Source organism: Rhinoraja longicauda, chromosome 10 (assembly GCF_053455715.1).
Source record: "Rhinoraja longicauda isolate Sanriku21f chromosome 10, sRhiLon1.1, whole genome shotgun sequence".
In the NCBI taxonomy this organism is placed as follows: Eukaryota; Metazoa; Chordata; class Chondrichthyes; order Rajiformes; family Arhynchobatidae; genus Rhinoraja; species Rhinoraja longicauda.
In genome coordinates this window covers 58,800,332-58,816,013 of record NC_135962.1, presented here as the reverse complement: position 1 = coordinate 58,816,013, position 15,682 = coordinate 58,800,332, and the positions used below count along the sequence as shown (strand labels likewise).

Here is a 15,682-nt window from a genome sequence, read left to right as displayed (position 1 = left end):
CCTTGATTATCCAAATAATTATATATATTGTCCCTAAGTATCTTTTCCATTAATTTTCCCACCACAGACGTCAAACTAATAGGTCTATAATTGCTAGACCTTTATCCCCATATATATACACCACCCCGTGCGTCTAAATGACCGCCCCTAAGTGTCCAAAATAACACGGCAAGATATAACTAGACAAAATAATATAATATGCCAACAGTAGCTATCCTAAACATAAATGGCCCCTACAGGCAGCATCTCTGGAGAGATGGGATGGGTCGGGACCCACCTTCTGTCCATGTCCCTCCACAGATGCTGCCCGACCCGCTGAGTTCCTCCAGCATTTTGTGTTGTGGGTGCCGATGGCAGGAATTTCCCCGACGTGAAGTGAACAAATGTGTAGGAAGGAACTGCAGATGCTGGTTTAAACCGAAGATAGACACAAAATGCTGGAGTAACTCAGCGGGACAGGCAGCATCTCTGGAGAGATGGGATGGGTGACGTTTCGGGTCGAGACTGTTCAGGTTTGAAGAAGGGTCTCGACCCGAAACGTCACCCATTCCTTCTCTCCAGAGATGCTGCCTGTCCCGCTGAGTTACTCCAGCATTTTGTGTCTATCTTCGGGAAGTGAACAAAGTTGGCTGGAAGATGGGATAATCCCTCTCTGCTCATGGAATGTGCTGGGTCAGTGTGAGAGGGGGGTTTGACTGGGTGGCCCATGTGTAACCATGCCACAGGCTCGGGACGTCCTGAGAACTATAGTCCCCTTTGCTCTACCTAAGATAGACACAAAAAGCTGGAGTCATTCAGCGGAACAGGCAGCATCTCTGGAGAGAAGAAATGGGTGACGTTTCGGGTCGAGACCCTTCTGACCGGAAATGTCACCCATTCCTTCTCTGCAGAGATGCTGCCTGTCCCGCTGAGATACGCCCAGCTTTTTGTGTCTATCTTCAGTTTTGTGTCTATCTTCGGTTTAAACCAGCATCTGCAGTTCCTTCCTATGCTTTCCTTTGCTCCACCTATTGCATCCGACTTTGATCTGATTGTATCTCTCTGATAAAGACACCAAGTGCTGGAGTAACTCAGCGGGTCAGGCAGCATCTCTGGAAGACAAGGATAGGTGACGTTTCAGGTCGGGACCCTTCTGCAGACTAATGGTAGTAGGGAGGAAGAAAGGTGGAAGAGAGGAGGGGGGGCGGGACAAAGCCTGGCTGGTAATAGGTGGATACAGGTGTGGGAGGCTGCTGATAAGCAGATGATTGGAAAATGACTGCGTCAAACCCCCCTCACCTGTATCCCCCTCACCTGTATCCCCCTCACCTGTATCCCCCTCACCTGTATCCCCCTCACCTGTATCCCCCTCACCTGTATCCCCCTCACCTGTATCCCCCTCACCTGCCCCTCCTCTCTTCCAGCATTTTCTCCCTCCTCTGCAATCCATCTGAAGAAGGGTCCGAACCTGAAACGTCACCTATCAATGTTCTCTAGAGATGCTGCCTGACCCGCTGAGTTACTCCAGTACTTTATGACTTTTTTGTTGTTATAAACTTGCACCTGCAGTTCCTTGTTTGGACATTGCATCTGTCTGATTTGATTGGATAGCATGCAAAACAAAGCTTTTCACTGTACCTCGGTACCTCGGTACACTTGACATGCCTCCACCACCACCCCTGGCAGCGTGTTCCAGGCACCCACCACCCTCTGGGTATAAGATGTCACGATCACGGTGGCGCAGCGGTAGAGTTGCCGCCTTACAGCGAATGCAGCGCCGGAGACCCAGGTTCCATCCACGGGTGCCGTCTGTACGGAGTTTGTACGTTCTCCCCGTGACCTGCGCGGGTTTTCTCCGACATCTTCGGTTTCCTCCCACACTCCAGAGACGTGCAGGTTTGTAGGTTAATTGGCTTGATAAATGTAGAAATTTGTCCCTAGTGGGTGTAGGATAGTGTTAATCGCTGGTCGGCGCGGGCTTGGTGGGCTGAGGGGCCTGTTTCCGCGCTGTATCTCAAAACTAAACTAAAATTGCGCCACCAACATTTCAATAGACAATAGACAATAGGTGCAGGAGGAGGCCATTCAGCCCTTCGAGCCAGCACCGCCATTCAATGCGATCATGGCTGATCACTCTCAATCAGTACCCCGTTCCTGCCTTCTCCCCATACTCCCTCACTCCGCTATCCTTAAGAGCTCTATCCAGCTCTCTCTTGAAAGCATCCAACGAACTGGCCTCCACTGCCTTCTGAGGCAGAGAATTCCACACCTTCACAACTCTCTGACTGAAAAAGTTCTTCCTCATCTCCGTTCTAAATGGCCTACCCCTTATTCTTAAACTGTGGCCCCTTGTTCTGGACTCCCCCATCATTGGGAACATGTTTCCTGCCTCTAATGTGTCCAATCCCCTAATTATCTTATATGTTTCAATAAAGTTCCTTTAAACTTTTAGCATCTCACCTCAAAGCTATTAATATTGGTACTGGTTTCCTATTATGACATTTATTGTGATACAGCGAAAAGGTTTTGTTTGTGTGCTGGTCAGTGAAATTGGATAATATTGTACATGTTGTGTTCTCTCGTCTTTGACATTTCCAGTCTGGGGTAAAGGTTCTGACTGTCTACCCTATCTATCCCTCTCATAATGTTACAGTATATACTTCTATCAGGTCTCCCCTCAGCCTCTGATGTCCCAGAGAAAACAATCCAAGTCTGCCCAACCGCTCACAAGTTATAGGAGTAGAATTAGGCCATTCGGCCCATCGAGTCCACTCCGCCATTCAATCATGGCTGATCTCTGCCTCCTAATCCCATTTTCCTGCCTTCTCCCCATGACCCTTGACACCCGTTCTGATCAGGAATTTGTCTATCTCTGCCTTAAAAATATCCACTGACATGGCCCCCACAGCCCTCTGTGGCAATGAGTTCCACAGATTCACCACCCTCTGACTAAAGAAGTTCCTCCTCACCTCCTTTCTGAAAGAACGCCCTTTAATTCTGAGGCTGTGACCTCTGGTCCTGGACTCTCCCACCAGTGGAAACATCCTCTCCACATCCACTCTATCTATACCTTTCATTATTCTGTGAGTTTCAATGAGGTCCCCCCTCAACCTTGTAAACTCCAGGGAGTGGAGGCCCAGTGCCGTTGGACGCTCATCGTATGCCAACCCACTCATTCCTGGAATCATCCTTGTAAACTCTCCTTGTAGCTCTTGCCCAACAATTCAAACGGTTGAGGAGGTTGGTTAACCATTGCTTTGGGAGGTTGCTGTTCTCCAAACAAAGCACGGAGGAGCAATAATAATCTCATTAAAGCTCTCCCACTGCTACCCAGATGCTTGTGGGCATTAGCATTAGAGGAAGCGTGAAGTGACTTGAAGTGTAATGTTTGGCTGAGCTGTGGTTTCTCGTTAAAGGAAGGGTAAGGGTAGTTGTTGGCTCTCTCCCCTTCCCCTCCCCCTCGGCCCCAGCTTTCCTTATCGTGTTGGCATCGCGATTTACGTCCAAAGATCGGGCCAAGGAAAAGCAACACAGCTATCCGATTCGGGACCTGTCGGAAGGAACTGAAGACACTGCTTTATACCGGAGACAGACACAGAAAGTTGGAGGAACTCGGCGGGTCAGGCAGCATCTCTGGAGAGAAGGAATAGGTGACCTTTCACGTTGAGACTACAGAAACTTTACCTATTCCTTTTCTCCAGAGATGCTGTCTGACCCGCTGAGTTACTCCAGCTTTTTGTGTGTATTACAATCCTTTTTGGGGCGATTAGTTTGGAGATAGAGTGTGGAAACAGGCCCTTCGACCCACCGAGTCCATGCCAACCAGCGATCACCCGTACACTAGCACGATGCTACACACTAGGGACAATTTACAGAAGCCAATTAACCGACAATCCTCCAAATCTTTGGAATTTGGGAGGAAACCAGAGCACCCAGAGGAAACCCACGTGGTCACAGGGAGAATGTGCAAACTCCGCGTAGACAGAACCTGACTACGGGTGCTGTCTGTACGGAGTTTGTACGTTCTCCCCATGTCCCGCCCCCTCCCTTGACATCAGTCTGAAGAAGGGTCTCGACCCGAAACGTCACCCATTCCTTCTCTCCTGAGATGCTGCCCGACCCGCTGAATTACTCCAGCTCTTTGTGTCTATCCAGCATTTTGTGCCTACCTTCAATTTGAACCAGCATCTGATTATTTTCCTACACAACCTACAAACCTGCACGTCTTTGGAGTGTGGGAGGAAACCGAAGATCTCGGAGAAAACCCACGTGGGTCACGGGGAGAACGTGCAAACTCCGTACAGACAGCACCCGTGGTCGGGATGGAACCCGGGTCTCCGAGCGCTGCATTCGCTGTAAGGCAGCAACTCTACCGCTGTGCCACCGTGCCACCCATGTGAAGGAGCTCTTGGCCGGGGGGGAGTTGAATCTGAACGATTTGTACAACAAAGCAATCAGTAGTGTTCCCCCGGGGCGAATCGTGGGAGGCTGACGTACACTCTCCACACACGACTGCTCAGTGCGTCAGAGGCTCCCAGTGGAGCAAGACTGTACAGTCAGCAGTGACCCAAAGGCTGAGATGAGTGGAGATGACCCGAGTAACTAACTCAGCGGGCCAGGCAGCATCACTGGAGAAAAGGAATAGGCAAAGTTTCGGTCAGAGACCACTTCTTCAGTTAAACGTTTCGGGTCGAGACCCTTTAGTTAAACTAAACCCACATCTGCAATTCCGTCCTACACACCCTGTGGAACTCCGATCACTAGTCACCATAAGACTGTTGTGTGTATTTGACATTGAAGAATTTGCCTGAAGAAGGATCTCGACCCGAAACGTCACCCATTCCTTCTCTCCAGAGATGCTGCCTGTCCCGCTGAGTTACTCCAGCTTTTTGTGTCTGTCTTCGGTTTAAACCGGCAGTATCTGTAGTTCCTTCCTACACGCTGAGATGAGTGGTGCAATCTAAGGAGCTGACGTGCTACAATGCTGAGAACTATATTCTGCACTCTAATTGAGCCCGAAACGTCACCTAGATTTATGAGGATGTTGCTGGATCTCAAGGGCCTGAGCTTTCTGGAGAGGTTGTATAGGCTGGGACTCTCTAGAGTGCAAGAGGATGAGGGGTGATCTTACAGAGGTGGATAAAACCATGAGAGGATTAAATCGGTTAGCGCATAGTCTTGTGCCCAGAGTAGGGGAATCGAGGACCAGAGGACATAGGTTTAAGGTGAAGCGGGAAAGATTGAATAGAAACCTGAGGAGCAACCTTTTCACACAAAGGGTGGTGGGTGTATGGAACGAGCTGCCGGAGGAAATAATTGAGACAGGTACTTTAGTCTAGTTTATTGTCACGTGTACCAAGGAACAGTGAAAAGCTTCTGAAGAAAGATCCCGACCTATCCTTTTTCACCAGAGACGCTGCCTGACCAGCTGAGTTACTCCAGTACATTGTGCCTATCTTTGGTATAAACAAGCATCTGCGGTTCTTTTATACACAGTGATAATTGGTAGCTAGTCCTTAGCCAAAAACATTTTACTGTTTTCTAAGTAACATTCCAGAAAAGGCACTTGGGACAACTATCTGCAAAGACTTTGAGACGGTGCTGTTGCCATTGGCCAGAGACATCAACTGGACTGATATGAAAGTGGAACTCCATCTGGGTAGAAGATTAGAAACACATAGAAAATAGTTGCAGGGGTCGGCCATTCCAGGCAGCACCGCCATTCAATATGATCACGGCTGATCATCCAAAATCAGTACCCCGTTCCTGCTTTCTCCCCATATCCCTTGATTCCGTTAGCTCTAAGAGCTATATCTAACTCTCTCTTGAATACATCCAGTGAATTGGCCTCCACTGCCTTCTGTGGCAGAGAATTCCACAGATTCACAACTCTCTGGGTGAAAAAGTTTTTCCTCATCTCCGTCCTAAATGGCCTGCCCGTTATTTTTAAACTGTGACCCCTGGTTCTGGACTTCCCCAACAACGGCCCATTTTTCCTGCATCTAGCCCGTTCGATCCCTTAAATGTTTTATATATTTCTATAAGATTCCCACTCATCATTCTAAATTCCAGTGAATATAAGCCCAGTTGATCTCCACCCAAAAACAGAGCCCCAAGACTCAGAACCTGTTTAATTTAGTTTAGTTTAGAGATACAGCGCAGGAACAGGCCCTCTGGCCCACCGAGTCCACACCGACCAGCGATCCCCACACATTAACACCACCCTACACACACCAGGTAGAAGTTAACAGTTTTATCCCAAGCCAATTAACCTACAAACCTGCGTGTTTTTGGAGTGTGGGGGGCAACCGGAGCACCTGGAGAAAACCCACGCAGTCACGGGGCGAATGTACAAACTCCGTACAGGCAGCACCTGCAGTCAGGATCGAACCCGGGTCTCTAGCGCCTTGAGGCAGCAACTCTACCTCTGCGCCACCGTGCCGCCCTAATTCTCGAGACACGGGCAGACCAGGAATGTTACCCCAATGTCACAACCGTTGCCTCAGTAAAGTTTACCTGCAACTGCCTTAGATAGTTTGACCTGATAAGGAAGAAACTGAGATGAGTGATTGCTTATTTATCTCACAGCCTAATTAGTCTGAGCTGATAGCCAGCGAACTGCAATCAAGGCTGGTGATCAACAAGTCCCCCGCAAACATATTCAGGGTAAACATCTAGTGATGTTATTTGCACAGTACCCAGTGACCTACATTAGAAATCTGGTCACCCTCCACTGTCACGAGCAAGGCCAATTTTGTTGTTTTGTTCATCGACATCGTTGCCAAGTTTACCCAAGGATTAATCAGGAGGGATCAAAGGCCTGAGTGGGTTTCCTTCCTTCTTTAGTCCTCACTGGTCTTCGTGTCCTCTTCTGGGACCATTGCCACACAAGCTGCTGGAGTTTCTCATGGAAACATAGAAACAATGTGCAGGAGCCAGCACCGCCATTCAATATGATCATGGCTGATCATAAGAGAACAGTACCCCGTTCCTGCTTTTTTCCCCCATGTCCCTTGATTCCTTTAGCCTGAAGAGCTAAATCTAACTCTCTCTTGGAAACATCCAGTGAATTGGCCTCCACTGCCTTCTGTGGCAGAGAATTCCACACAATCACAACTCTCTGGGTGAAAAAGTTTTTCCTCATCTCAGATCTTAAAATCTGTGACTCCTGGTTCTGGACTCCCCCAACATCGGGAACATTTTTCCTGCATCTAGCCTGTCCAATCCCATAAGAATTTCACTGTACTTCAGTACATGTGACAATAAACTAAACTGAACTAAACTCAAACTAATTCCATATGAGGTAGGTGGCCATTTTAGATCAACTCACAAAACAACACTGTTCCTGAAGCAAGGCATTCTTCTGGGTTGCATCACATCTTGGTTTGGGAGCAGCTCTGCCCAAGACCACAGGAAATTGCAGAGTTGTGGTTGTGGCCCAGTCCATTGCACAGACTAGACCCCCCACCATTGACTCCATCTACACTTCACGCTGCCCTGAAAAAGCAGCCGACAACACAATCGAAGACGTCCCACCCTGCTCCCATTGAGCGGCAGATACAGGGCGCAGCGGTAGAGTTGCTGCCTGACAGCGATTACAGCGCCAGAGACGCGGGTTCGATCCCGACTACGGGTGCTGTCTGTACGGAGTTTGTACGTTCTCACCGTGACCCGCGTGGGTTTTCTCCGAGATCCTCGGTTTCCACCCACATTCCAAAGGTGTGCATGTTTGTAGGTTAATTGGCTTGGTGTAAATATAAATTGTCCCTAGTGTGCGTAGGATAGTGTTAATTTACAGGGAACGCTGGTCGGTGTGGACTCGGTGGGCCGAAGGGCCTGTTTCCGCACTGCATCTCTAAACTAAACTAAACTAAACCAGTAGTATAAGTACCAGTAGTATTCTTCAATCTGAAGAAGGGTCTCGACCCGAAACGTCACCCATTCCTTCTCTTCCGAGATGCTGCCTGACCCGCTGAGTTACTCCAGCATTTTGTAAATAAACTAAACCAGTAGTCGTGATCGAACCCGGTTCTCTGGCGCTAGTGAGGCAGCAACTCTACCGCCAGGCCACCGTGCCTCCCTCTGCACTGAGGTGAATGTCAGATGTGTGGGCAATGATAAAGCTTGGGGAAAGTGTTCTGCAAACATATGTGGGAGTGAGTGCCTGAGTGTGGGAAATCGAGTCAAGAAGCTGGAAGCAATTATCTTGTCGGAAGCACTGGACTTAATCGCCTTGCCAGAAACCAGGCTGGAGAACAGGACAAAGATGGGAAACAAAATATAAATAGAAAAGACAGGACAAGCATAGAAGTGGGCAGTGCTGGTGAGAGTAGGAACAGCTGTCACTATTGTTGGGTGGCCCAAACCACACACAGCAAGACCTCGCAAAGATCACCTTACCTTAGGAAGAATCTTAGACAGACACAAAAACCTGGAGTAAAACCCCTGTCCCATTTAGGCGATTTTGTAGGCGACTGCAGGTGACTAGGCTGTCGCCACACGGTCGCCAGGGTGTCGCCTGTACGGTCGTGAGTCGTCTCCTCAGTCGCCCAAAGAATCGTAGCATCTTTCTGGTCGCCGCTGGATTTTCAGAACGTTGAAAAAATTTCGACAACAGAAAAAATTTGGAGACCAAAATTGCACACATTACTCCAGGTGCGGTCTCACTAGCAAGAAAACCCACGCAGGTCACGGGGAGAACGTACAAACTCTTTACCCTCAATAGCAAGAATATCCTTCCTCAAATTTGGAGACCAAAACTGCACACAGTACTCCAGGTGCGGTCTCACTAGGGCCCTGTACAACTGCAGAAGGACCTCTTTGCTCCTATACTCAACTCCTCTTGTTATGAAGGCCAACATTCCAATGGCTTTCTTCGTAGGTTGTCGCCAGGTGACATAGGTTGTCGCCAGTGCTGACTTCGTTGAATTCCATTGGTGACTACCTACGTCAACCTACGTCAACCGGCGACAGGTACCGGCGTCAAAACCGGAGGCCAAAATGACGTGAATTGTCTTCAGTTGATGCCGACAGGGTCGTAGCTTGTCGCGGGTGGACGTAGGTTGACTTCGGTTGACGTAGGTTGCCGCCTGTGTGGTTGTAGGTTGTCGTAGGTGCGGTCGTAGGAGGACGTCCTACTCGCGACGATTGGGCCGCCGGTTGTCGGTAGCTTGCCGTAGCTTGACGTTGACCAGGTGGTAGGTTGTTGTAGCTTGTCGTAGACATTGTCGTGGGGGGGGGGGGGGGGGTCCAGTCGCCGGTTTTTCGGCGACCTGCTACGACTATGACAGTCGCCTAACAAATCGCCTAAGTCGGACAGGGCCTTAACTCAGCGAGACAGGTAGCATCTCTGGAGAGAAGGAATGGGTGACGTTTCGGGTCGAGACCCTTCTTCAGACTGAAAGTCACGGGATATGGGAAACGAGAGATAGAGACGATGTTGTAGAGAGGTAAAGAACAATGAATGAAAGATATGCAACGATGATAAAGCAAACAGGCCAGGGTTAACTGCTTGTTGGGTGAAAACGAGAAGCTGGTGCGACTTTAGTGGGTGAGTGATAGAGAGAGAGGGAATGCTGGGGTCACTTGGAGTTAGAGAAATCAAGATTCATACCACTGGGCTGTGAGCTGCCCAAGCGAAATATAAGATGCTGTTCCTCCAATTTGCGTTTAGCCTCACTCTGACAATGGACGAGACCTAGGACAGAAAGCCCTGTGTGGGAATGGGAAGGAGAATTAAAGTGTTTAGTAACCGGGAGATCAGGTAGGTTAGGAATCTTCTCGGGAAAGTGGAGACTATTGAAAACTTACGTGAACGGGCAATCGATGGTCGACGTGGGCTTGGTGGTCCGGATGGCCTATTTCCATGCTACAGTGAGCTAAACTAAAGTAATTACTGTGTGGGATCTTGTTGGTATTGAAGATGGATACAAAGTGCTGTAGTAACTCAGCAGGTCTGGTAGCATCTCTGGAAAAAAAGGGATAAGTGACATTTCGGGTCAGGACCCTTCTTCAGACTGTTGGTAGAGGAATTGGTATATTGTTGTCAAGTGTGTACCAAGCCTTTTGTTTATGTGCTACCCAGTCAAATTATATCACAACATGAAGATAATCAAGCCATACACACAAGTACAACAGAGAGTGCAAAGAGAACAGGTGTAGAATATAGTGTTACAGCATTATCGCATTACTGATGCAAAGGAGAAGTGGGGAGTCTGACATGTTTTAGCATCTTCCCCTGTGTCTCACCACCAGTTTCTGTGGTCTTTGGCGAATGGATTTATCAAGAAATGAGGGGTATTCATGACAGCACGGTGGTACAGCGGTAGAGTTGCAGTCGCCAGGTCTCGAGCGCCAGGTTCGATCCTCGCAGCGCCAGGTTCGATCCTGACTACGGGTGCTGTCTGTAAAGAGTTTGTACGTTCTCCCCGTGACCTGCGTGGGTTTTCTTCGGGTGCTCTGGTTTCCTCCCGCACTCCAAAGGCGCACAGGTTTGTAGGTTAATTGGCTTCTGTAACCTACCGTTCGTTCTTCCCCTGTGACCATGAGGGTTTTCTCCAGATGCTTCCGCTTTCCTCCCACTCTCCAAAGATTTGCGGGTTTGTAGGTTGATTAGCTTCTGTAAATTGCCCCCCCCCCCCCGAGTGTGTGGGATGTGAAAGTGGGACTGAGCAGATGGTGAATGGCGGGTGGGTGGGCCAAAGGGCCTGTTTGCATCACCTCTGTCATATGTCCCGCCCCCAGCACCAGCTTAGTTGGGTCCCCTGCTAAGTGCGAAGAATTCGCTAAATTTTTCACCAGCAAAGTTGAGAACATTAGAATGAACATTTCCCCTCCCACCCGTGACCTAGCTGTCTCACAAGTCTGTTCATCTAAATTGGACTGTTTCCAACCCGTCACTCTATCCTCCCTTGCAAAGCTTGTCTCCGCTATGAAACCTGCAACCTGCCCCCTTGATCCCGCCCCCACTGCCCTTCTGAAGGATGTCATTGCAATAGCCAGTCCCAGCATCCTCTCTATTATCAACAGTTCTCTGGCCACTGGCACTGTTCCAACCTGTTTCAAGCACGCGGTGGTCCAGCCCCTACTGAAAAAACCTAACCTAGACCCCACCTTGCCTAGCAACTACAGACCCATTTCCAAACTGCCATTCCTGTCAAAAGTCCTTGAAAAGGCAATTCTAAACCAATTAGTGCCCTACCTACACCAAAACACCATCCTGGAAAGTTTCCAGTCAGGTTTCAGAGCCCACCACAGCACAGAGTCTGCCTTGTTGAAGGTACACAACGACCTGCTTCTCGCCATCGACACCGGCGACTGTGCAATCCTGCTCCTTCTCGACCTCAGCGCAGCGTTCGATTCAGTGGACCACACCATCCTTATTGACCGTCTCCGGTACGCGGTTGGCATTGATGGCACTGCCCTGAGCTGGTTCGTTTCCTACCTCAAAGATAGGAGTTTCGCCATCAACATAGGCAGTTATTCCTCTGCTCCAGCTAGCCTCTCCTGCGGAGTTCCACAAGGCTCCATCCTAGGCCCCATTCTCTTCTCTCTATACATGCTCCCCTTGGCCAAATCATTCAAAGGCACGGCATTTCTTTCCACTGCTATGCCGATGACACTCAGCTTTACCTCCCCCTGAAACCCAACAACCAGTCAAATTTAAACAGCCTCTCACACTGCCTTGAGGACATAAAATGTTGGATGGCACAGAACTTCCTCCAATTAAATGAGAGCAAGTCTGAGGTCATCCTATTCGGCCCCCCCGACTCCATCAAACTGATAACAGGCAGTCTTGGAAGCCTATCCTGCCCAGTCAAACCGCATGTCAAAAACCTCGGCGTGATATTTGACTCTGCATTAAAATTTGACAAGCAAGTCAACACTGTGGTAAAAGCCAGCTTCTTCCAACTTCGTACCATAGCTAAAATCAAACCTTTCCTCCAATTCGACGACACTGAAAAAATCATTCACGCTTTCATTTCCTCCCGCCTAGACTACTGCAACTCCCTATACACTGGGATCAGCCAATCTTCCCTGTCCCGCCTGCAACTGGTCCAAAACGCCGCAGCGAGACTCCTGACGGGTACCCGTAAAAGGGACCACATCACGCCGATTCTGGCCTCTCTCCACTGGCTCCCTGTACGGTACAGAATCAACTTCAAGCTCCTCCTATTCACATATAAAGCCCTAAATGGACATTCCCCTCCCTACATCAAAAATCTTCTAACCCACCTCTCTAACTCCAGGTCCCTCAGGTCGGCCGACTTGGGGCTACTCACTATCCCGCGGTCTAGGCTTAAGCTCAGGGGTGATCGCGCTTTTGCGGTTGCAGCTCCTAGACTGTGGAACAGCATCCCTCTCCCCATCAGAACTGCCCCCTCCATCGACTCCTTTAAGTCCAGGCTCAAAACCTATTTCTACTCCCTAGCGTTTAAGGTTCATTGAGGAGGCGCTGTGAACTGTTTTGTATGTGCTGTTATGTTTGTGTGCTACTGTATGTTCCATTTTTTTTCCTTAGTACCTAATCAGATGTACAGCACTTTGGTCAACGTGGGTTGTTTTTAAATGTGCTATACAAATAAAATTGACTTGACTTGACTTGACTAAACAAAACTAAAGATGGCAAGTCTTTCCCCAGGATAGGGCTGCCTAAAACTGGAAGTTCAAGTGAGAGGGGAACATTTTCAAAGGGGAAGCTGTGGGGAAGTTATTCACACTGAGGTTGGTGGGTAGATGGAAAGAGCTGCCAGAGTGGCAGAGGCAAGTGCAGTTATAATATTGAAAAAACATTTGGACTAGTTCATGGACAGGAAAGGTTCAGAGGTATATGAGCTAAATGGTACGAATATAGATGGGGCACCTTGGTCGGCATGGATGAGTGGGGCTGAAGACCCTGTTTCAGTGCTGTTTTTGAAATAGTATTGGTGTCTTGCACACACCAAATACAGCAGTGGGTTTATTGAAACTAAATGAAAGTCACAAATACTGCAGATGCTGGAAATCTGAAATAAAAACTGAAAGTGCTGGAAAACCTCAGCAGGTCGCCCGCACCTGTGGGAAGAGAAGCAGTCAACCCTTGCTGTTGATGCTTGCTGTGACTGTTACTCTTTCCGTAGATACCTAAGAGTCATAGCGTCATGCAGCACGAAAACAGTTTAGTTTAGTTTAGTTTAGAGATACAGCGCGGAAACAGGCCCTTCGGCCCACCGGGTCCTCGCCGACCAGCGATCCCCGCACATTAACACTATCCTACACACACTGGGGACAATTTTTACATTTACCAAGCCAATTAACCTACAAACCTGTACACCTTTGTAGTGCGGGAGGAAACCTAAGACCTCAGAGAAAACCCATGCAGGTCATGGGGAGAACATACAAACTCCGTACAGACAGCACCCGTAGTTGGGATCGAACCCAGGTCTCTGGCGTTACAAGCGCTGTAAGGCAGCAACTCTACCCCTGCGGCAGTTCAGTTACGTTTATTGTCACGTGCATCGAGGTACAGTGAAAAGCTTTTGTCGCGTGCTAACTCGCCAGCCGAAAGACAATACGTGATTGCAATCGAGCCATTTACAGTGTATAGATACATGATAAGGGAATAATGTTCAGTGCAAGGTAAAGCCAGCCTTTCGGTCCAACCTGTTTTGTTTTTTTAGTGTTTCTCACGTTTTTGCTGGTTTTTAATATAAATTGATGTTATTAAAGCGTTCATATTTTACCTGCTTTTCTCTCCACAGTCACACGAGATTGAGTGAAGAATCATTTTAAGGAAAACCCGTGGGGACAAAGCCGATCACACTGACAGGTCCACACAGCCAAGGATCTAGAGCCTGCTTCTGCCGGGAAGTTTTGTGAGATGACCAACTGTTCCATTGATCACGGGATCCACCAGGAATTGTTCCCCACGGTTTATATCTTTGTCTTCATCGTCGGCCTGCCCACCAATCTCCTGTCGCTCTACCACAGCTACCTGCAGATCAGGCAGAGGAACGAGCTGGGAATCTACCTGTGCAACCTGACCATCTCCGACCTCTTCTACCTGGTCTCCCTGCCCCTGTGGGTCCAGTACATCCTCCAGCACGACGACTGGATCTTCTCGCCCGAACTGTGCAAGCTCAGCGGCCTCCTCCTCTACCAGAACATCTACATCAGCATCAGCTTCCTCTGCTTCATCTCCATCAACCGCTTCCTGGCAGTCACCTACCCCTTGAGCTTCAAGTCCATGCACACCATGAAGGCGGCCGTGCTCATCAGCGCCCTCATCTGGCTGAAGGAGATAGTGGTGTGCACCCTCTTCATCGGCAGCAAGGTCCTGAGCAAGGACGATGTGAACGACACCTTGTGCTTCGAGCATTACCCGCTGCGCCAAAAGGACATCAACTTGAACATCTACCGCCTCTCCATTGGCTTCTTCCTGCCCCTCATTTTGCTCATCTTCTCGTACTGCAAGGTGCTCTCCGTGGTCCAGAAAAGTCACGGACTCCAAATGGAGAAGAAACTCCGGATCAAGAGGCTGGTTTCCGGGACCATTATCATTTTCCTGGTCTGCTTCGCTCCCTACCACATCTTCCTGATGGTCCGGACCTTCAGCGAACGCAGCTGCCAATTCGCCGACAACATTTTTGACGCCTACCACTTTGGGCTGCTGATGACCAGCCTGAACTGCGTGGCCGACCCCATCCTGTACTGCTTCATCTCCCGCAGTTCGCAAGGCTGGCTCGCCAGGTTCCTGGACCCCCTCACAAGCCTCGTGAGACGCTGCAGGGGGAGACCGAGGGTCCAGACGCTGGAGATGAAGGTCAGATCGCCCAAGACTAGACTTTTAAGTCGGCACCAGGAGAAGGCGGTGGAAAATGGTCACGAGAACGGGGCAAAGATCCAACTCAACCAGTATTCACAGCAAGACCTCCAAGGCAGAATGAACATGGATGTGTAAAAGGTCTGGGGACAATGTAAGAAGTTCTATACAGGGCCACAGAAGGCTGGGGACGCCAAGTCAATGGATATTTTAAAGGCGGAGATAGAATAATTCTTCATTAGTACGGATGTCAGGGGTTATGGGGAGAAGGCAGGAGAATGGGATGAGGAGGAAGGGGAAGATCAGCCATGATTGAATGGCTGAGTATACCTGATGGGCTGAAAGGCCTAATTCTACTCCTATCACTTATGAACTTATGCCATTTTACAAGCTCTGCTGGAGCAGGGAGTGTGTGTGATTATGTGGCGGGGAAGGATAATCTGTGTGCAAGTATGTGCCTGTATATATGCAGATACTCCCTGACTTATGTAATAGGGTCAAATTACGCAACTCGCACTTGCACAAGCAATTCTTTAAGCCCACTGCTTTATTTCCAAGTTGTGCATCTCGGTAGTCTGGACAGTAGTACGCTGCTGCCTTCGAAGGGAAGAAGGAAGGAGGGCCCAGCGATAGGTGGACCGCCGTGAGGGGGGGGGAGAGGAGAATGAAGGGGGACCCAGCGTGGGATACGTTGTGACTTTGTCGGCGCCCTTTATGTGGCTGCTCTTTGCATACCTACGGCGACTTGACACACGTAACAATAAAGTGTAAAGTATTCATTCATTCATGTGGCCATTTAGGCAAGCCAGTCAGCTATTCTTGTAGATGCCCCCCCGCGGTCCCCACGTCGGAGCTCCCCCCATAGTCTCTGCGCTGGAGCTCCTCCTGTGGGCTCCATCTCGG

At 49.2% G+C, this 15,682-nt stretch overlaps 2 protein-coding genes across 2 annotated transcripts in view; both read left to right on the top strand.

Annotated features, from left to right (window-relative positions):
- Positions 1–15,682, top strand: part of gpr68 (G protein-coupled receptor 68) — a 43,150-nt gene that overhangs the window by 16,759 nt on the left and 10,709 nt on the right. The window lies entirely within an intron of this gene.
- LOC144597491 (G-protein coupled receptor 68-like) overlaps positions 1–15,682 on the top strand; it is a 30,808-nt gene that overhangs the window by 6,551 nt on the left and 8,575 nt on the right. Inside the window, exon 2 of the mRNA XM_078406951.1 lies at positions 13,719–14,920. Within this exon, the coding sequence (XP_078263077.1) occupies positions 13,838–14,917 (1,080 nt within the window). The 5' untranslated portion in view covers positions 13,719–13,837 and the 3' untranslated portion in view covers positions 14,918–14,920. The remainder of the gene's footprint in view (positions 1–13,718; positions 14,921–15,682) is intronic.